Source organism: Paecilomyces variotii, assembly GCF_004022145.1.
Source record: "Paecilomyces variotii strain CBS 101075 chromosome Unknown C8Q69scaffold_1, whole genome shotgun sequence".
NCBI lineage: Eukaryota > Fungi > Ascomycota > Eurotiomycetes > Eurotiales > Thermoascaceae > Paecilomyces > Paecilomyces variotii.
In genome coordinates this window covers 1,072,005-1,091,717 of record NW_021167140.1, presented here as the reverse complement: position 1 = coordinate 1,091,717, position 19,713 = coordinate 1,072,005, and the positions used below count along the sequence as shown (strand labels likewise).

Below are 19,713 nucleotides of genomic sequence, written 5' to 3'. Positions count from 1 at the left end.
AACCTGGTCGAAGAAAGTGGACGCCAAACGTAATTCAATAACAATAGATCCCGGGATAATACTAGAGAAAAGGACAATGCAGTTACTGGGAAAGCAACCAGAACCATGGAACGATGTAATTCGCACCCACTGGTGGACTACCAACGTTGTTGACGATTAAAAAACCTAGGAGACTAAAATAAACAACAGGGGTATGAGTTATCCGTACACGATGGGCAAAAGGGCAAGATAAGAAAGAAGAAAAGGAAAATCGTGCTTCATCCACATAGAAGACGTCAAAAGTCTCTCCAGCGCCAGTCAGTAACCACCATTAGTAAGGAGAATTGACAATGTCGTCGCGTCCCAATCGGTTGTAGCTCCTTCTGGTAGGTCTGACGGGTGTGGCAATACTCTCTCGGGTCGGCTTTCTGAAGCTCTTCTTGGCGACCATGTTGACCTCGTTCGGCAGGGCAACGATAACGTTCTTGTCAGAGCCGAATCTGAAGTTGTCCGCCATGACATTCTCTGCATAGCGCTTGATGGTGTAAGGGTCCTTGCGACCTGCAAGCACCTTCTTCAGGTTCCATGTGATGATGAAGGGACCCGTAGCAGTAACGATGGACGTCTCATTCGTGTCTACACCGGTGTTAAAGCGAGCGGGAGTGAAGGACAACGGCGCCTTGGTTTCGTGCTGGAATTGCGCGACATGGGCAGGCTGCAGGCCCAGACGACGGGGCTGCGGCTTCGAATCCTTGGCAAAGGAGCGCTCAAAGCCGAGCTTGCCTTCGTTTTTACCATCCTTCTGCAATGCGTCGATCAGAAGAAGATAGGTACGGCAAGTTGCAAGAACCCAGCGGCCATCAGCAGAGACATCCAGACCGATGATGGGCTCACCAAGAGCTGGGATGTGTGTCTTGGCGTTGATACCGAGTCGATCGAACATGCGAATATCTCCCTTATTCGACGCAACCGCAATGTATCCCTTCTCGGTTGTAGCAGTAGCAGAGAAGTCGTTCTTGCTGACGTACTGCTTGAGATCGGATTCAACAAGCTTATTGCCGGCCAGACGAGGATCGATACGGTACAAGGCGTTCTTCGAGATACCGATGAAGCGTTGGGCAGAAGTCATTTGCGAGAATTTCTGATTAGGGAGTTAGCAACATGTTAGATATATGTGTACAGAAAGATTACTCACAGTCTCTGGTGCGAAGCTGGTGACGGGAATGTCTTCATGGACCTTCCATTCATCCACCACCTTACCGTACTCCAGGTCCATCCGGTAGAGCGAGTTAGGCTCATCAGCATTCTGAAGGATCATGTTTGAGTCTTCCGCGTGGAGCATGACCTTCTTCGGGCTGAAGAGCTTCCCTTTGGGGGTCTCGACCTTGGAGATGTTGGTAGAGAACTCAAGGTTGTTATTAGGAGTGTGCTTGAAGACACCAATCTTCGAACCTCGCACAACGAATGATCGATCATGCTTGTAGCCTACGGCAAGCTGGGAGTTGACGTTGCCATCCTGGTCACGGGTAACAACGTCGTCTTCCTCCTCATCCGTGTCATAGTGCTCACTGCGCTGACCCTCGTCCTCCTCCTCCTCTTCTTCCTCTTGCTCAACTTCATCCTCTGCCTGTTCCTGCTCTTCCGGAGTGTCTTCCATTGTGAGATCCTGGAAAGCATCCAGAACGTACTCCCTGTCATTGTCCTTGACCTTTACCCACTTCATCTCGTTCAGCTGCTCCCACAGTGCCTGCATGAGACCTTCCTGGAATCGTTCTTCCGTAGGCTGATCCTTGAATCGCAGCAGCCATGAATACGCCGAGCCGTCTTCCGTGTAGTGGTTGAATATGAAGGATAGGTACTCGAAATTGAAGACGGGGTTGATGTCCGCGACGACAGGTTGACCCAGCCATTCCTTGTCCTTTCCACTTATCTGCAGCCAGTATTGCCATGTTCCAATCTCTGAGACCGTAGCTGTCACCTCTTGGTCTTGCAGAACGAAGGTGCCTGACGGGAAATCAAACAAGTGAAGCTCGGCGGTCTCCTTGGCGAGGATTTCTTTCGCTTCAGGGGGCCCAGCAGCAGGCGGTGCTGCTGTAGGTTCATCCGCAGTATGAGCCTTAATCTGTCCCTTGGACTGGGCATATTCGACATCGCGTGCCATGACGGCGGCAGATTCTCCAGACGTTGGGGAACGCGTGCGAGGGGACTTGACAGTGGGAGAAGAAATAGGACTAGCAGAAGGGATAGGATGTTCTTCTTCAAAAGAAAACTGCTTCAGCTCCTGCTCTGTCGCCTTCTGCGCACTTCTCTTGTACTTTCGCTCGTACTGGCACTGGACTGCAGCGAGTTCGAATGTCGCTACCTTATCGGAAGAAATCGAAGAGTCACAGATGAATTCGAAGAGATCGCCGGGGTCTCCGCTCAAATCCCTCCAAGCCAAGACCTTTTCGCCTCCCTCTCTCACTTCAGAGCGGAAATGCAGGCTCTGATCAAGCAGGAAGACTTTCTCGTCCTTGTCCAGAATGTCCGCGGCGCCCTGCTCGTCCTCGTCGTCCGCAAGTTCCTCTTCTCCTTCCTCATAGGCTCTCTGAACAACTAGCTGATACTGAAACTCTTGTCCGGTCCTTCGAATGCTGGCCGCGGCGTCCTTGAAGATAAGTTCAGAGTATCCCTTGGGGGAGAGTGGCCGAACGAGATAAAGCTGGCCCTGGGGTATCTCGATGATGGACTCCTTGGAAGTGTCTCCAAAGAGAAATTTACTCACTAAACAATGTGCAGAATGTTAGCTGTGTGATTCGGGTGCAGGACGGCACAGCTCTCTCCTATGTGGCGCAATGGTGCATCCCTATGCTTTGTGCTTGAGGGGTGAATGGTGGGGCAGAGATGAAGCAACTTACCGTTTCGGAGCATAAACATGGTGACAGATTGCCCTTGCAAGCAGCGGATCACTGGCAGGCGGGGTGTACAGAGTTGTTGTAGAAGGAATGGCAGGCGGATGCAGACTTATGCTGCCAGATGCATCACCTGAAGGTGTTTGTGAGGAAGAAGAAACGTGATGGATTTTTTCCTGGCACCCGTGAACTTTTCTCTCCCGCTCTTGTTGTCCAGCAACGGTTGCCTTGAGCCATGACGCAAAATACGGCTGTGGCGGCCATCTCGAGTGTGGCGGTGCACCTGTCATACCAGTGGCGACTTTAATACCAGATTGGGCCGTCTATCACTTCACCAGCTGTGAACTGATTTACTCATGCATTGAATAATTATAGAACATGGGTAATGTTGCTGTCCATGTCCTAGGATAATGTTAGATAGAATGAATCTACCTTTTTCCTCTTTGTGGAGAGGTTGTTCTCGGTATCAGAGGTGAAGCACAAGACATATACATTGCAGGTGCAGACCCTGGAGCAAAACCATTGCCAGTGATCGCCAGTGCTGATAGCTCTGTCCAATTGCGATTGGTCCTTGCTGTTTCCTATGATGTATCATCGTTGATCTTCGTCAGAGAACAACCCTACCCAGAAAGCAGTTAACCTTGCCCGACTCGGCAGTATTCTGGCAATGGACGAGTACTCCATGGCCATCTTGCGTCGAAAGCCGGAAAGCTGGTATCAACATCAGAGGGATATGTTCGCATACACTACTTTAGCAGGCCTAGGAAAGGTGCGGACGGGCGTGCCCTTTACCCAGGTAAAGGGTAGTATATCGCCCCCATTTGATCTCACGAGAATGGTATTATAGTGAATTGCTGAGTGGATCATTCATGGATCGCCCTTCCAGTTGGACTCTGTCGTCTGCTCAGCGGAAGGTTGTTCCTGGTCCACGCTCTCCTCCGGCTGTTTGCTCTCCGGGGTATCATTGCCCTCTTCCGATTTATTCGCTTCTCCCTTCAGAACACCACCTTTTCTTTTAGGGATGACTTGCATAAAAGCCTCTCCCCAGTCACCCAGCTCCAGCCATCGTAGCATAATCTCGACCACATGGTTCGTCGCTAACACGGAGCGACTCGCCATCTGGATGTATTCGCCGATTGGCAGCTTGGCTGTCTTGATGCCCTTTTCCACCGCTGTCTTATAACAGATACCTTTATGTCGGTTCTTATCCACCAATCCTCCAATAATGTATGTACTGTACGGTTTCAACTCCGTGAGGGTATCCGGACTATCACTGCTGAGGTAGATGACCTCTCCATCTTCGGGCTTCATGTCTGCGTGTTTCGCAAGAACGCCGTCCAATTTGCCTCCTTCAGGTCCCTGCATCCATTCATTTGCCTTCTCGGCCACATGAGCAAAATCCTCCTCAAAGAAACGCACACCCTTCCAATTGAGATGCGATTTCGAGAGCACGGTTTCAAAACGCTCCTTGAGAAGCTTATCGAATGACGAGATAACGAGATGACTGCGATAGGGTGACCGGTGATTATCAGAGTAGGATCGTGTCAGCTGGGATGCGAGTGAAATGCGCTCCTTATCCAGCATGAGTTCGTCATAGCCGCAGTCGATGACAAAGGTGATGGGCAGTAGAGTCGACCGGAGATGTTTCAGCTTCAGTTTCGGTTCTGGCTTTGGGGCACCATTCTGGACCGCTTCGATGGCGGCGGCTCTCCTCTTTTCTCTCTTTGCGACCAGCTTCTCTTTCCGCTTCGCTCGGCGCGAATCACGCTCCGCTTCCCATTTCTGTTTGCGCCGTAGCTTCTTCAATTGATTCTTCGACATCCCAGGAGTGGCTCCCGGAATCCCAGCCAATCCATCATTAGTGTCTGGTGTAACATCCTTATTGCCTGTCGTAGGAGTTCCCGTTCTCGACTCATCTTCACTGGCAATATCATTTTCACCGGCCTCAACGGCGCCAGTCATGACAGGACCCAGTTCCGCATCCATGAGGGACGATTCGGGTTCGTCACGGTCAATCTTCTGTATTTTTCTCGGCCGCTCTTCTTCCTCCATAGCCATGTTTGCGTCGTTGCAATGACCAGAAGATAAGAAAATTCGAGTCCGTCGCGGTGGGGAGACACTCGTTGATATGTCCTGCACAAAATCTCGCGGCAGCCAATAATGACGTGGGGAAAGTCGAAAAATAATCCCCATCCCGCAATGGGCATCACGTGATGCTGATCGTCCAACTTCCACTCCTCACGATATCCGAGACCGTTTAACACCCTTCGACTCGCATTGAAGGCCGCGTTCACAGCTCATCAGCCGCCAAGATGCCTCAGGATTTGCCTCCCGTCGGAGGCTATGCGCCTGTCCAGTACAAGGTACGTTTGAGTTTTCTGCTGAGATGTCAATTGAGGGTCAGGTCAGGTTCAGAAGGAAGAGCATTGCTAATCCAAGCTTTATGATTGACAGCGCAACCTTCCCGCTCGTGGCTTCAGGCCTGTCTACTACCTGGTCGGAATGCACTTGATCATGGCCTACGGCTACTACAAGCTCTTCTACGGTATTCGTGAACAGAAGTATGAACCGTTCCCTCGTTCCATCCTCTCCGCCCGGTCCGCCCTATCCGTACAGCATATGGCATTGAGGACCATTGGGCCTCTGCCAGTGGCCCGAAGCATAATCATCTCTTAATGTTTTTCAATGCCAGTCAGAGATGACAGAGGAATTTGATCGCTAACACCGTGATCATAGTGAGCTCGCCCGCGAGAAGATGTGGTCGCGTATCCACCTGATCCCTCTCCTCCAGGCCGAGGAGGACCGCGACCAGGCCCGAAGATACTTTGCCGACAAGGCTCGTGAGAAGGAGCTGCTTGGTACCGAGACCAAGGTCTACAACAGCGACAGGTACGAAGTCACCCGCTCTATTATCTATAGCCCTCGTTGCCTGATCATCGGAAACTAACGCATGTTTTCAACAAACAGATTCATCCGTCCCACCTTCGCATACACCCCTAGCAACCTCTCCAAGTAGAGGGAACCAGCGTAAATAGTGTGCAACTTTTGCGCAGTGAACGGATTGCCCTCTACGCGCAGCCAGACTTCCCGCGATTGAGCCTGTATCTCTATTGTTTTAGGGGGCATTATGTGAATGATACGGGAGGGATTCACTTCGATTCTACCCACAGGATGATCGGCGTCTAGATTCTAACAGAAAAACGGAGAGATCTTCTTCTCGGAGCATGTGTGCTGGTTGTATATAAGGCCGAGTAATATTGGCTTAGCAAGGAATTCGATTGTTTTTGACAGTTTTAGAATACATCTACGTGATCGTTTCATATACTGACGAGGAAAATATGGCCTATTGTTTAGTAGATTTTTTTTTCTATATATCTCAATCGAGACCTTCCTCCACACCCGCACAGGAAGGCACATGGGATCTATTTTCAATGGAGTTGGCTTGCTTCAAATGACAAGGAAGAAGGCAGGGAAAGGAAAGGAAAAGATCGCTGATGATAGATGCAGGTAGATGCAAACTCAAGAAGACATCGCTTGGTTAGGAAAATCGTCTTTTCTTTTCGCACATCAAAATAAGGACGTCCGTACATCTTCCCGAAGCCACAACCGCAGGCTAGAATCAAGTATTTCCACATTCGAATAGACTAACCGAACATGTCCGCCACCCCTGATAGATCAGGACCGTCGTCGATGTTGACTTTTGTGTTCTGCTGCCCGTCCATTTCATTCGTCATGTACCTCTCCTGCATAGCGCTGCGTGCTTTCCGTCTGTCTTCCCGCGTGCCAAAGATCTTGCCTTGTTCGGAGATGCTGACGCCGCGCAAACCTTCTAGAAGGTCGAGAACGAGGGCGCGTTGCTGGCGCGCAGAGGTTGATCGGATCAGGGCAGCCTCAGTGCTTGCCACTCGTTGTTCGGTCATTCCGGGAAGACTGAGCATGACGGCCCGGGGAGTTTGGCTGCTGGACCCGTACAGCAGCCAGATGGAGGCAATGAGCTGCGCTAGATCTTTCTGCATGTCAACGAAATAGGGTTCGTGTACGGAAGTAATACACGCAGTTAGAACTTCAGAGCAGATGAACTCTCGGATGGTCACCGCTGTGGGACTGTTCAGCGGAGGGGCGAAGTCTTGCAGGATGGACCGGATAACACGCGTGATGATGCTGCAGCATCTCGTGTCGCGCATGCGCAAAGCGTGGGTGCAGAAAAGAATGACGGGTTCTAAAATAGGAGTCGAAGAGAGCACGAAGTGGCGGATAGAGTCTGAGAGAGGTGGAGCTGCACCTGGATCGCTTGCTTCAGGCTCGTCCGGATCTGAGATCTGTTAGTAAGACGAAGGTTGACCGCCTGATTACACAGGGAACTTACCACCTCTCTGGGGATCAAGAAGGCTTGCAACCATGATCACCGCAGAATAGGTTAGTTGCCGGAGAATGCTCTCATCTTTCATCTCCTCCGTGAGATCACCCTCCACAAGGCCAGCTTTTCGTTGTTCGATGACTTCCCACTCAGCAGTGACTTTTTTATCAATCTGCGTGAAAAGCGTGGAAAGCATCGGAGGTAAGAACTGTGGTCGAAATCTCACTGGGCAGTCATCAATCAAGCAGCGTGAGATATTCAGGAGGACGGAGAATTGGTGTGACGAGAGGTGTGTGGAATCCTTGAATAAGGCTTCCGATAACGGTCCTGGGAGCTCTGCAAATCCGTAGAAATGCTCCCGAAGCCTGCTCATGCTGAACAGCATCGAGTAACACGTTTCTCGGACCGCTCGTACTTTGCCGCGCACAGATGACGCAAATCCCTCGAGCGTGGATCTTGACGATGCGATTCTAGCATAAAATTCATCCCTGCTGCCAACTGATATACCAGCTTGCCAGAACCGATCTGTGAGTATTCGCCCTACAACTGCTCGAACTTCTTCCGGGAGACCGCCCCAGTTCGCCGGATTGTGGAAGGCATGAGCATGGCTGAGGAATACATTAGTACATACACGCTTACATGCAAAGATTACTTCACATACCTGACAAGCTGCAAGAGCGTCGGTAAAATAATAGGAATGGTATCGTGCCATAGTTTACAAGCAAGCTCGTATGCAGGATCGGTCTTCTTAAGTTTCTCGGTCGATACTGCAAGCATCGTCTTCGTGCCGCGCAATGGTAGTGCCTGGTAGACATGTTAAATCGGATATTCCTGTCGTCTATGAGAATTGACCTTACTTGAAACTTAGCCGACATCTCTTCCTGGATTTGCTTTCCTTCGCTTTCTAGAGGCACTGTAGACCAGTCCTCTATTTTCTGTGCTTGCTTGGCTTGCATGTATGGGCCGACTCTGTCCAATCCGAGAAGATTGCAGAATCCACCAAAAGAAGAGCTCATGGATTTGAACTCTTCGTTTTGCCAGGCCTGTCGTACTGGATCTATAAATGCCTGTAGTCGAGTCTCCCGGAGATATGGGTCGACATTGCTTGCTCGTTGCCTGTACCTGTTAGGAGAGAAAAGTGAATGTGAGATAGTAGCAAGATAACTTACATGATTATAAGCAGCACCGAAGTCAGCTCAGTTTGCAATTTGTCATCCATCCGGTTGGCTGCCGCAATCTCTTTGATCTTTGGCTCCAACAAGTCGTAGAATGTCTTTCCAGGAGTCAGCTGAAGGCTGCCGAAAAAAGTAGGGGAAGTGATACGTACAGAGAAGTAGTCAGCATAACGCATTGCAAGTCGGCGCAATTCATGGCTCGCGAGACCATGCAATTCTCTAACAGACTCGGAATAAGCTGGGTACTCAGGGCGGTCGGGAAGATGCGTCATCAATATATGTTCCAGCACTTTAAGGGCGAAGCTCGGAGTCTTATCGAGCGCTCTCGATGATATATCGACAACTAATTTGATAATGCGTTGCTTTATAACCGGGTCCTGGAATGGAAGTTAGATCGAAATGTAACATTGAAACTCTCACATCTACAAACCTCGAAATTCCTCTGCATCAAACTGAGCGACCAAGACTCCAAGGCAGATTCCAGCTCTCTCCGTTGTTGTTCCTAGAGCGGACGTTAACATTTATTAGCCCTTGCGAAACAAATGGAATACATACATCCTGCTGAGGAAGCTTTCCGTGCGCTGACACCCATTTCCCGTAGCCCTTGAGGGTTGCTTCCACCACTGCAAATTGGGTGTCTGCCCGCATCAATGGCATCGATGTCTTCGTGAAGCTTTCGACTGGAAAGTATTAGCCGTAGTCTACGCCGCATAGTGAGTAATCTTACCGCTGAAAGGTGGGACTCCATCGTAGAGATTGTTCAACGTGAAGTCAACGCGAGTCAAAATGTGAGGCAGAGCGTCATGGGGCCTCTTCTGCACTATTGTCTCAATAACTGAAGAGCAATACCTCCTGTAATTCCCGACAAAAGCATGTCTTTCAGGCACGGTATCGATATCCTCGTTGAGAAAAATAACAGTCGGGTTATCCGAATCCTCAGGCAGATTCTCCCAGCGCACAAGTCTCTCCATGCAGATCTCCAGCAACGGGGCGATTAGGCTTATGACGACATCCATGTTCCCAACTCTGTCCGTTGCAAGGAGCCGAGACCATGTATGCAGGACCGGGATCGAAACGGTGAGACTCTGATGACGCAGAACAATAAGCAAAAGTTGAAAAAAAGAGGGGAAATCCAGGGCGTATGCTCCCTGAAGATCGAATCCCTTCTCTTCAAGGAATCCAGCAATATAGGATAGCAACTGCCGTAGAGTCAGCGATATACAATTCTACTAAACATTCTTTTTCGTTTCCTACCTCAGACAGCTTTTTCGATGTCGTGTATCTGGTGTCGTCGATGTCATTAGCATCGACAATTGACCACTCATACACCTTCTGCAAGAGAACCAGATGATCTGTCTGGAACATAATGTGGACAAGAGGCTGGAACTCTTCGATCTCCACATTTGATCTGCTGTACAGCGCATGCAATGCTTCGACAGCGGCCTTCGGATGATTAGCAATAAATCTTCACTGCGCAATATTTCCAGCTCTTACCATTCGGACTTCGTCATCCTGGCAAGCCAAAGCACGACAGACTGTTGCAACAGAGTTGGAAGAAATGACAGCTTTGGGTATGGACCAAGCCAACGCGGACCTGAGAGTCGCAAGCGCTTTGAGTGCACAGTCTTTGGCTTCTCTGGAGGACTGCAGATTTTGGATACAACTCTCGAGGAACTCGCATGTCCTAGCAAGCCATCCTTCAGTGCCGTATCGAAGTTCGACATGGCGCCCTCTTTCCGGATAGACCTCCTCAAATACAGACAAAGGCGTGAAGATCTCCACCAGCGCTCGGTTCAAGTCCGTTCCTCGTAAGGAAGAAATGGTATCTTCACGATAGAAGATATCTTCTGACAGGGTCTCGAGAACTGATAGAACAAATTCCTTGTGCAGTAAAGTAGCACCCCATAGCTTTACCAAAACTTCATCCATCCCGAGCCAGTCGACCGCCCAGCTTCTCTTCGCAATCTCTGCCCATAATTGCGCAACCTTGTTGCGGATATAAGTAGGATCTTGAGGCCTGATCAACTCCCCAAGCTCCAAGATCATGGTTCGCACGTCTGTGAGCTGCTCGCCCGACAGCGAGAAGCCGGAGGAGCGCAAAGTATGCTCGAGCAGTGATAGTCCGAAATATCGAACCAACGGCTGGCTCTCTGTCTGAGATGCCAACAAAAATCCATTACGAGCTGCAGATTTGTCCTGTTTCTGGGACTCTAGAAACGCTGAAGCTTGCTTGCGTAATTCGTTTGTTGAGGTCGGGCTGTGGATGAGTTCCAGTGCGCGAACAATGTCAGCCATGCCGCCCTCGCCGTTGGCGGTCATCCTGGAAGCCTGCCCTTCTGGGGTTGAATGAACTTTTTTAAAGCTTCTTTCTTTCTGTCAACTCGTATTGTGAGACGTCAGGTGCATGGTCCGCCTCGCGCACGATGAAGAGGCGTTAGGCAAAGTTGGAACTTAGCAGGCGGACACGACGGAGTCAGCCATCAGGCAGATGCCCAACCTTCACTAGTCATGAATGGTTTCTTTCTCCTTAATCTAAATAACTCTCCAGCTGACCTAGTGAATAATAACCCCGCGTCCTGTCACTGTTGCGCTGTTGGAGTTCTTGGGATTATTTGGCGCGCGACTGGAGATCACGGGAACGCGGTTGGCATTTCCTTTCCGGACTTGTGATTTGTGAGAATTTTCCGCTCGCAGCATAACTTTCGCCGCTCCAGCGTCAGAAGTTAGTAGTTAAGTCCTTCAACACACCGCTTCCTTCATACTGGATCTTATTATCTGTGTATTTGGTCGCTATCTTACACCCACTAACTATTGCCACCAGCCCACTTTATTCTCTCAATAGTTGCTCCTTTTAATGACACATCTAGTGTGCTTGTTGATCGTGTGACCGTCTAGAAGGCGTCCTGGTATGCAGATCATGCCAAACTAGGGAGATCCCCTTGTGTAATTACTTTCCTGCGCTTCCATGGCTCTGGTTCCTGGCGCTAGGAATTCCTCCCTAGGCGGCTAGTCTTTGCGCAATCGGAAGAGCTTAATTGTAAAAGAGACCGTATTAGCCGCGCTCATTGTTTACCTCGATGATGGACAATATGCATACATTAGTTAATCTTATTTCTCAAAACTTCAACCTACCACCTGTGGTTCTCATACATAACTGCAGCGACTTCAAGTCATTGTCAGTAATCAACAATTGCTTGTACATGGTTACTATGAAGCAGTTTAGACACGCAAATTTGACTTTCCTACTCTTCCTTATATGAATATAAATAGAGACTGTAGATACAAGAGAATGATGTGGTTCAGCCTCCCAGTGGGAACTATACCGTACGGGTTAAGAAAAATATCTCAAATCCTGATGACCTGGGCATCATGAACATGGTTGCGGTTATCATAGTTCGTAACGTCGTCGAGTACAGACGCAATCTGTTCGAGAACGGTATCTGCACTATTGTTAGAAGAGTATGTCGCGGTAGGGGAAAATGCCGAACTGGAGACCACCTGAAACTCTACTGTAGATTATTGAATCTGACCCTGTCCTCTCATTTTTGCCCGAGCAGGACTAGTTCACGTTCTCGAATGTAGATGACCGTGGTGCTAGTTCAATAGAAGTCGTGGCCCGAGTCTTCCGGAGGGGAACAAAGACCATGGCCCGTGATCTGAGCCATGACCACAGGATCTTACTTGGAAGAGTACCTAGATAGTCCAACAATAAGGCTCGAACATGTTTCCATCACAGAAACACAGAAACAGTGAAGGAACCGTGCAGTGTAGCAGTGTGACAGGACTAGTGATGATTCGTTTAAACTACAAGACCCGAAAGCACGCCAATGACAAAATCCTCTAGATGTCCTCGAATGCAGTGCTGCAAAATCAATACGCGCGTTATTATCAGGGTACCCGCTAGCATTCGGTCCTCACATCACGGTACATGTACTCTTCTGGCATTGTTCCAAATATCCTTCCTCATCAGCGTTACTTATGGCCTCACCAGCTTTCCGCTTGACACCTTGGATTTTTATGTCCTGTTCCCCTTCACCGTGCCACCATCTGAGTCTCTGTATAACCACAGTCTCAATTTCTTGGCTATCGATGGACCACTTGCCACCGCTTACAGTGACAGTCGTGTCTGTAGCGGGGAAATGGAACTCAGGGAGATATATCTCTGTTGGTGCATGTTCTGCCGTGGCAGATTCAGCCACAAGGGAGAGAGTAAAGGTACAATTGCGGAGGTCAAAACCATGGGCGGATAGAGTACCATGAGTGAAAATGGGGCTTGGACGTATATAGGCTTCTGCAGCGCGGAAACCTGGTTTGTCCTCTGGAGAGGTCTGAGAGCGGTTGGAAGTCATCGACTGAGAAGTCAAAGCCCGACGAAGATTTTTGGGTGTCACCGACTGAGTGTCATTGTTACTTTGACTTTGGGAATAAGCCGGAGAACTTCTGTCGATGGAAGTTGTGGATTCGTTCCTGCGATGAGATATTTGTGGAACGGGAAGCTCGAGATCGTCATGAGAGAAGATAGACAGGTCTTCCCCGTTCCAGTGATCGCCCCATTGATGATTATTCTATAACGGCGGTCAGTAATACTTCATCATTCAAGAATCGAGTCGCTGATGATACCTGTGTCATGTATAGCCACAATGTAAACCCGTTAGACTGGCTACCCTCCAACGCGAAATGATTTGCATCCATCGCACTTGTCTGGCTGGTATAATCTCCTGTTTTATATGCATATTTATCATCCATGTCATAAGGGATTCCGATTTCGGTGAAAACGAGCGGATGTTCACCCATGTAGTCGAAGCTTTCATCTCGAAGGAATTTGAGCTGGTCTCGCAAACAGTTCCTGATAGCGGTCTCCCCAATCTTGACTGCAAAAGCAGGAGTCAGATACTTCCCCCGAAGGACGCCAATAACATCCACGTTGTAGAATCGGTTCCTGGACCAGTCAGTGAATAGTCTAGCGGAGTGAGAAGACGACATCCAGAGACGAACCAGTGTTTAGTTAAGAGAGTCAGGCCATCGTAGTAATGGACTGCATGGACCATGTTGGGGTCATCGTCCGCTGTTCCCTTCACGTTAGGGGGGATCTCCATGACCGGAGGCTGGCAGAACATGATCGCTTCAGGCCAGACGCTTCTAATAGCATCTCGATAAGCTCTGTAGTGGTCCATGAAGTAGGTGTTTGTGAACTTGTCATAGTTCAGCTCTTCACCAGTCTTAGGATGTTTACCGAAGTAGTCCGCCCTGAGTAATTTATCAGTGGTAGGATCCCACACGCCGTGTTGAGCCCACAGGCATTCTCCCAATCTCCAAGAAGGATCTCTCTTCCAGCCGTAGAAGCTGTCGTCGTAGTCAGCAGGCAACCAGACAGACTCCCCTTCCGGGTCGACTAGTTCCCGACCAGTCTGGTGAGGTCCGAAGCTACCAAAGGCCCAAGTAGTCTCCTCACAGGCTCTCCCGGAGCCAGTGAGAATAGCTTGGAATGGTGTGGGCGATGTGCCAAGCTGGAGTTGCTGGTCGGGGGGTACAATGGATATGTCTTGCACACCGATGAGTCCCCTGTGTGGCTCGTTCATGCTTTCCCATCCAATTACAACTTCGCTTTCGAGATCACCAGCCTCGTGGATCTTCTCTGCAAGACGCTTGCACGATGCAATGAAGTGACCCTGGAGATAGTCCTGGATATTCTGTCCGTCTATAATTGCTTTAGGGGCGAAGTCTCTTCCGGCCCAAAATAGTGTGAATATTGTCTGGCACGCTAAGCGTGTGTAATTTGTACTCCATATCATCTTTGGGAACTCTGCAGGATTATCCCATGTGTTTTGTACGAGAGCGGCTTGCGTCTTATTGAAGGCTTGGGGATTCAGACCAGCTGCATACAATGTCCACATGGGGGCTCCGGAGCCCCCGGACAATCTGGACCACTTTCAAGCGTCAGCAGTGCTGTCTGCAATACTGCAGGCAACTATAATCAAACCTACCACATCCTGATGAGGATCCATGAATACGTAGAATCCATAGCGCTTCGCTATGCGAAGAACTTCGATCGTGAAGCTGATCCACTCGTCATCGTATATTCCTGGACCGGCATGTTCGATTGCCTCCCAAGTGAATATGTATCGAATGGTATTGTATCCCCATTTTCGCAATTTGCTAAAGTGATGGTGTGCATCCTCTAGAGAAAACGGACGACCGACGAAGGAAACGTTATCTGCATCGAAGAAGTCCTGGGAGACGTAGGAGGGGATCTCAGGATGCTTTGGGTATTTGGCATCTCCAGCGACATTGATGCCTCGCAGGGTGATCTCACGGTTCTGAGAGTCGCGGAACCTGTGTCCGTCTATCTTCAGTCGTAAACCAGTCATCAGGACGATTGGTTAAAAGAAATTGTTGAACCAGGGGAGTTCGTCGGCCGAGATAGTACTTGGAGCTGGTTCCGAAAGGGCGGAGACCTTGAGCGCCCGAGAGCACAGCGGTATGTAGCACCTGACCAGCGGTGACTACTTGATACGAGGCGGCAGAATCAGATATATGAATAGGAACTAGAGCGATGAATACGAGAGCACATTCATGGCCGCAAGCATAATCCACATTCAGGAGACGAAGTAGATGGATCGTGAGATCCGGCTCCGACTGATACGATAAGAGACACCGCCCGCTCTGACGTATCGCTAGTAAGTTCTCCACAGACCACGAATTCGCCCTGCACAGGATACACGCTGCAATTCTCTGCACGCCAGAGCCAACGAAACTGTGCCAGACGCAGGCCATGACTGTCATCTTGAACCGGCAATAACTGGCGTATTTAGAATGTCTGGCAAGGCAGCGCTCAAAGCAGTCAGGACTGCGCTGGATTCGAAAGACTTTGAGCTTGCGGCCCAGAAAGCGAGTGAGCTTGTCCAGCAAGAACCACAGAACTACCATGCGTATGTGAGGCATGATATGATGATGGCGCGCGTATATACTAACTGCAATTGCTGGCTAGACATGTTTTTCTCGGCCTCGCCTATGATAAACTGAACAAGAATGACGAAGCAGAGAAAGCCTACCGCGCAGCGACGAAACTGAAAGACAGCGACAAGACCGCATGGCAGGGCCTCGTGAACCTATACGAGAAACAAGGAAGCCACAAGCTAGATGCATACCGCGAGGCGACTGTGAAGCTTGCTCAGATCTATGCCGATGCGTACGCAGTATCCCTACCCCGCTTTGGCCATCCTTCCCCCCACCGTCTGAACATTGCTGATAGATACTATCGTTTCTAGTGGTGATCGTGACCGATGTCAAGAGGTAGTCGATAAATATACCACGCTGGCAAGGAAGAAGGGGACTCGTTCCCAACACAAGCAGGCGCTGGAGCTTCAACTCCCCACCAGCAGCCTTTACGATCTCTTGGAGGGCAGGCTACCGCATCCTTCACAGACTTATCTCCGTCTCATAGAAATCGCAGAGTCAGAGGAGAAAGAGTTCATTAACCGAGAAATCGGCGAGAGACGGACACGGCTAGGCGCACGTATTGACCAGGTGACGCAAGAAGTCAAGCATGAAGCCTTCCAACGGAATGAGCTCGATCAGCTCTACAGGGGTATTATTGACTGGTCAAACGATGATGAGGTCCGCCGCAGGTATGAGGAGAAGCTTCTGCAACGTGCCTATGATTTCCTTACCGTTCTGCCGGCGGACAAAAAACAAGGAAAGCGAGAGGAAGTATTGAAGATGGCTCAGGATATGGTTATTATCAAGCACCCTTTTGATCTTGCCTGGAAGATTGTACTTGAATGGCAAGATGTCGAGGACTTCTCAGCCTGGGATCTTGGCTTGCTAAAGGAGTACATCGAGTTCTTCCCCGAGGACGGGCTCAGCAAAGTTTTACAGGGCTTCCTCACAAGCGACATCTCTCCTTTTCCCAAGGAAACCGTTGCTAATGACAAGGAGACACAAGAGAAAATCGCAGAAGCCAATGGAGAAATCAACGGAGAGATAAACGGGGAAACAAGTGGTGAAATTGCTGCACAGGATCGCCTCATCCTCATGGCTGAAGGACTTGATCTCGCTTCAACCTCCATTATCGCCCATCGGATTGTGAGCGAACTCTATCTGACTTTGGAGGAATATCAAAGCGCTGTAGATGTTGCGCGGAAGGGATTAAGGAATATTAATGATGTGGTCAAACTGACTGGATTGGGTCTTCCGAATACGACCGATGCGGTCAACATCACACTAGCGAACGCTTTGATCTCCTACCAGTCGCCTAGGAATCATCCGGAAGCCAAGCAGATCTTCGAAGGCATCTTAAAAAGGAAGCCGACATCGACAAGTTGTCTTCTGGGCATTGGGTTGATCCTCGAAGTCGACGAAGACTTTGCCGAAGCTGTTGATTTCCTGGAACGAGCTTTACAACGAGATACGGCCAATATCAAAATCAAAGGTGAGCTATCGTGGTGCAGGGCACTTAATGGAGAATTGGAGGTCGGGTTACAGGGGCTCGAGGATGTCTTGGCAGAGATTCAGAGCTCCAAGGAGCAGAATCGAGATTTCAAGGCCGAGATCCTGTATCGGATCGGCTACTGCAAATGGGAGTTGGACCCATCACCTTCTGCACGGAAAGATCGAAATGGAGCATACGCTAGCTTTCTAGCATCCATACAGGCAAACATGAACTACGCACCGGCCTACACAAGCCTCGGCATTTTCTATGCAGACTACAAGAGAGACAAAAACCGAGCGCGACGCTGCTTTCACAAAGCATTCGAATTGTCATCATCGGAAGTCGAGGCTGCCGAACGGCTGGCGAGAGCTTTTGCGGACCAGAAGGAGTGGGATCTCGTTGAGGCTGTAGCACAGCGTGTCGTCGATTCTGGAAAGGCAAAACCCGCACCGGGATCGAAGAGGAAAGGCTATAGCTGGCCGTATGCAGCACTTGGAACAGTACAGATTAACAAGCAACAGTATTCCAAGAGTATCGTCTCTTTCCAAGCTTCGCTGAGGATATCTCCTCAGGATTACCATTCCTGGGTGGGCCTCGGAGAGAGTTACCACAATTCGGGTCGGTATATAGCGTCCACAAAGGCCTTCGAGCACGCTCAGACGCTCGAAGACAAGCTCTCAGAGTCTGACAAGGAAAACATCTGGTTTGCTCGGTATATGTTGGCCAATGTGAAACGCGAACTTGGCCAATATGAAGAAGCGATTACGAGATATGAAGAAGTGCTTAAGATACGGCCAAATGAATTTGGGGTGTCGATAGCGCTCCTACAGACCCTTACTGAAAGCTCTTGGGCGTGTGTGGACTCTGCCCTTTTTCATGAGGCTGCTGAGCTTGCATGCAAGGCTATCGGGGTTGCTACATCAATTGCCAACGAGAGGCCCGCTGTCTTCAATTTATGGAAATCGGTCGGAGATGCCTGCGCTATCTTCTCATATGTGAAGTTAAAGGCCTCCCTTTTGTCCTTCCATGACGTAACGGCCCTGCTAGCAATCAATCTGGACGAGACAGCTTTCGACATTCTTTCTGACATAGACGAGCTTGGCGGAGATTATTCGTCAGTTTTCGGTTTCGAAGAAGACGGCGCCTCCGCACAGTCAAATGCATGCCTATACGCAACAATACTCGCCTACAAGCGAGCAGTTTCAGTCTCTGCCGACGATGTCCATGCTCAAGCGGTGGGCTGGTACAATCTGGGATGGGCGGAGTATCGAGCATATAAATGCCTGTCCTCCGGCCCAAGTAAGAGAGGAAAGAAGGTTCCACGAAGGTTTTTGAAGGCAGCTATTCGTTGCTTTAAGAGGGCCATAGAATTGGAAGCTGGAAACTCAGAGTTCTGGAACTCTTTGGGCGTGGTGACAACGAATTTGAGCCCAAAGGTTGCCCAGCACTCATTTGTTAGAAGTCTCCATCTGGACGACAAGAGCGCCCAAGTATGGACGAACCTAGGCGCATTCTATCTCCTGCACAACGACGTGCAGCTTGCAAACGAGGCTTTCACCCGCGCACAATCGGCTGATCCGGATTATGCGCACGCATGGATTGGCCAAGGATTTCTTGCCCTTCTGTTTGGCGATCCAAGAGAAGCTAGAGGATTGTTCGAACATGCCTTTGAAATCTCCCCGGCCTCCTCCGTCCTGGCCAAGCGTCAATATACCCTTAGTCTGTTCGACCATCTTCTCACAGACACATCTTTGTCAAATGAGATATCGGAGCTTATCCAGCCATTCTTCGCGCTTCATCAACTTCACTGCCAGGTTCCCACTGATCTAGCTTTCGAGCACCTCGGCGCACTTGTAGCCGAGCGCATTGGCGAGTATTCGGTAGCCGAGACTAATCTTCAAGCTGTGTGCTCGGGCGTCGAAGCTGAATATGAAGAGACTGAGTCAGTATCTGCACAGTTGCGTTTCGCGCAAGCTAATGCAGATGCTGCTCGTACACATCTCGCCCGTTACGAACTTGAAGAGGCAGTGGAGAAGGCCGATACCGCGCTGAACCTGTCCGACGACGAGGACGCCCAGAAGCTAGATCCCGAGGGTACCCGCAAGTTGAGACTGTCTGCACACTTGACGGCGGGACTGGCGCACTACTACCTGAAATCCATGGATCAGGCAATTGATATGTTCCGCGATGCGTTGAAAGAGGCAGATAATTCACCGGAGGTTGTGTGTCTCCTTGCGCAGGTCCTCTGGGCCAAGGGTGGCGAAGAGGAAAAGAACGTGGCGCGCGAGCAACTGTTTGATTGTATCGAATCTCATCCGGACCATGTTGGAGCCACCACGCTACTTGGCGTCATTGCTCTGCTTGATGCTGATGATGATGCGATCGACGCCGTCGAAGCTGACCTGCAAAGCATGAGGACAAGGGATGATGTCGGGATCCACGAACGTGCAAAAGTCGTCAAACTGTTGACTGTTATGTCAGCATTGGGACTCACAGGTGATCCAAACTTGTCAGAGGAGATGAGGCAGATCGGAGAGGCTACATCATCAGTGATGTTGACTCCCGGTCAACCTGAGGGCTGGATACAACTCGGAGCTGCTTCAGGAGAACTGTATCCCGCAGAGATGGCCGTGAAGACGGCTCTGCAGAATATCCCCCCTAGAGGCAAATTGGAAGCTGCAGATCTTAGTCTGGCATATGCAAGGACGGGTCGCGTTGGAGACTCGTTCAGATCAATCATGGTGGCGCCATGGAGAAAGGATGGGTGGGACGAGCTTGGACATGCTCTCTCTGGTTCTGCGTAGTTACGGTTCAATGAGGTGTATGTGATCATGACCGTAGACAATGTATGTACTATAAGAATACCAAAATAGAGTAACA

General features: G+C 49.9%; 6 protein-coding genes across 6 annotated transcripts; 2 read left to right on the top strand and 4 right to left on the bottom strand.

Moving 5' to 3' along the window:
* Positions 1 to 310: 310 nt before the first annotated feature.
* Positions 311 to 2,895, bottom strand: C8Q69DRAFT_440293 (vacuolar import and degradation protein; the record flags this gene model as incomplete). The annotated part of the gene is made up of 3 exons (XM_028628631.1): positions 311 to 1,120; positions 1,175 to 2,742; positions 2,877 to 2,895. 3 exons carry the CDS (start codon positions 2,893 to 2,895, stop codon positions 311 to 313), a joined length of 2,397 nt encoding a protein of 798 aa, XP_028488829.1.
* Positions 2,896 to 3,737: 842 nt separating this feature from the next.
* C8Q69DRAFT_502720 (tRNA m(1)G methyltransferase domain-containing protein) lies at positions 3,738 to 4,928 on the bottom strand (the record flags this gene model as incomplete). Its single annotated transcript, XM_028632420.1, has 1 exon — positions 3,738 to 4,928. One exon carries the CDS (start codon positions 4,926 to 4,928, stop codon positions 3,738 to 3,740), a length of 1,191 nt encoding a protein of 396 aa, XP_028488828.1.
* An 88-nt stretch (positions 4,929 to 5,016) lies between these two features.
* Positions 5,017 to 5,886, top strand: C8Q69DRAFT_523861 (NADH-ubiquinone oxidoreductase subunit GRIM-19; the record flags this gene model as incomplete). Its single annotated transcript, XM_028633573.1, has 4 exons — positions 5,017 to 5,233; positions 5,325 to 5,431; positions 5,607 to 5,759; positions 5,838 to 5,886. The coding sequence occupies exons 1-4, from the start codon at positions 5,183 to 5,185 to the stop codon at positions 5,884 to 5,886; spliced, it is 360 nt and encodes a 119-aa protein (XP_028488827.1). The 5' UTR covers positions 5,017 to 5,182.
* Positions 5,887 to 6,514: 628 nt separating this feature from the next.
* On the bottom strand, positions 6,515 to 11,010 carry C8Q69DRAFT_489497 (armadillo-type protein; the record flags this gene model as incomplete). Its single annotated transcript, XM_028632109.1, has 11 exons — positions 9,897 to 11,010; positions 9,657 to 9,845; positions 9,130 to 9,601; positions 8,958 to 9,082; positions 8,833 to 8,904; positions 8,555 to 8,779; positions 8,397 to 8,500; positions 8,085 to 8,343; positions 7,889 to 8,031; positions 7,237 to 7,835; positions 6,515 to 7,182 (listed from the first exon to the last, which is right to left on the bottom strand). The coding sequence occupies exons 1-11, from the start codon at positions 10,719 to 10,721 to the stop codon at positions 6,515 to 6,517; spliced, it is 3,681 nt and encodes a 1,226-aa protein (XP_028488826.1). The 5' UTR covers positions 10,722 to 11,010.
* A 1,063-nt stretch (positions 11,011 to 12,073) lies between these two features.
* C8Q69DRAFT_13497 (glycoside hydrolase superfamily) lies at positions 12,074 to 15,063 on the bottom strand. Its single transcript, XM_028625351.1, has 4 exons — positions 14,387 to 15,063; positions 13,398 to 14,329; positions 13,023 to 13,341; positions 12,074 to 12,967 (listed from the first exon to the last, which is right to left on the bottom strand). Exons 1-4 carry the CDS (start codon positions 14,768 to 14,770, stop codon positions 12,317 to 12,319), a joined length of 2,286 nt encoding a protein of 761 aa, XP_028488825.1. The 5' UTR covers positions 14,771 to 15,063; the 3' UTR covers positions 12,074 to 12,316.
* Positions 15,064 to 15,097: 34 nt separating this feature from the next.
* Positions 15,098 to 19,712, top strand: C8Q69DRAFT_410888 (hypothetical protein). The gene is made up of 3 exons (XM_028628299.1): positions 15,098 to 15,331; positions 15,391 to 15,591; positions 15,671 to 19,712. The coding sequence occupies exons 1-3, from the start codon at positions 15,216 to 15,218 to the stop codon at positions 19,635 to 19,637; spliced, it is 4,284 nt and encodes a 1,427-aa protein (XP_028488824.1). The 5' UTR covers positions 15,098 to 15,215; the 3' UTR covers positions 19,638 to 19,712.
* Position 19,713: the final 1 nt, after the last annotated feature.

Excerpts from the sequence above, each read along its gene's own strand:
- C8Q69DRAFT_410888 (XM_028628299.1), top strand. The coding sequence starts at position 15,216 with ATGTCTGGCAAGGCAGCGCTCAAAGCAGTCAGGACTGCGCTGGATTCG. Across the intron at positions 15,332-15,390 it reads GAACCACAGAACTACCATGC|ACATGTTTTTCTCGGCCTCG; the intron begins GTATGTGAGGCA and ends ATTGCTGGCTAG. Across the intron at positions 15,592-15,670 it reads GCTCAGATCTATGCCGATGC|TGGTGATCGTGACCGATGTC; the intron begins GTACGCAGTATC and ends TATCGTTTCTAG.
- C8Q69DRAFT_13497 (XM_028625351.1), bottom strand. The coding sequence starts at position 14,770 with ATGACTGGTTTACGACTGAAGATAGACGGACACAGGTTCCGCGACTCT. Across the intron at positions 14,330-14,386 it reads TGGATCCTCATCAGGATGTG|TGGTCCAGATTGTCCGGGGG; the intron begins GTAGGTTTGATT and ends GACGCTTGAAAG. Across the intron at positions 12,968-13,022 it reads TGTGGCTATACATGACACAG|AATAATCATCAATGGGGCGA; the intron begins GTATCATCAGCG and ends CCGCCGTTATAG.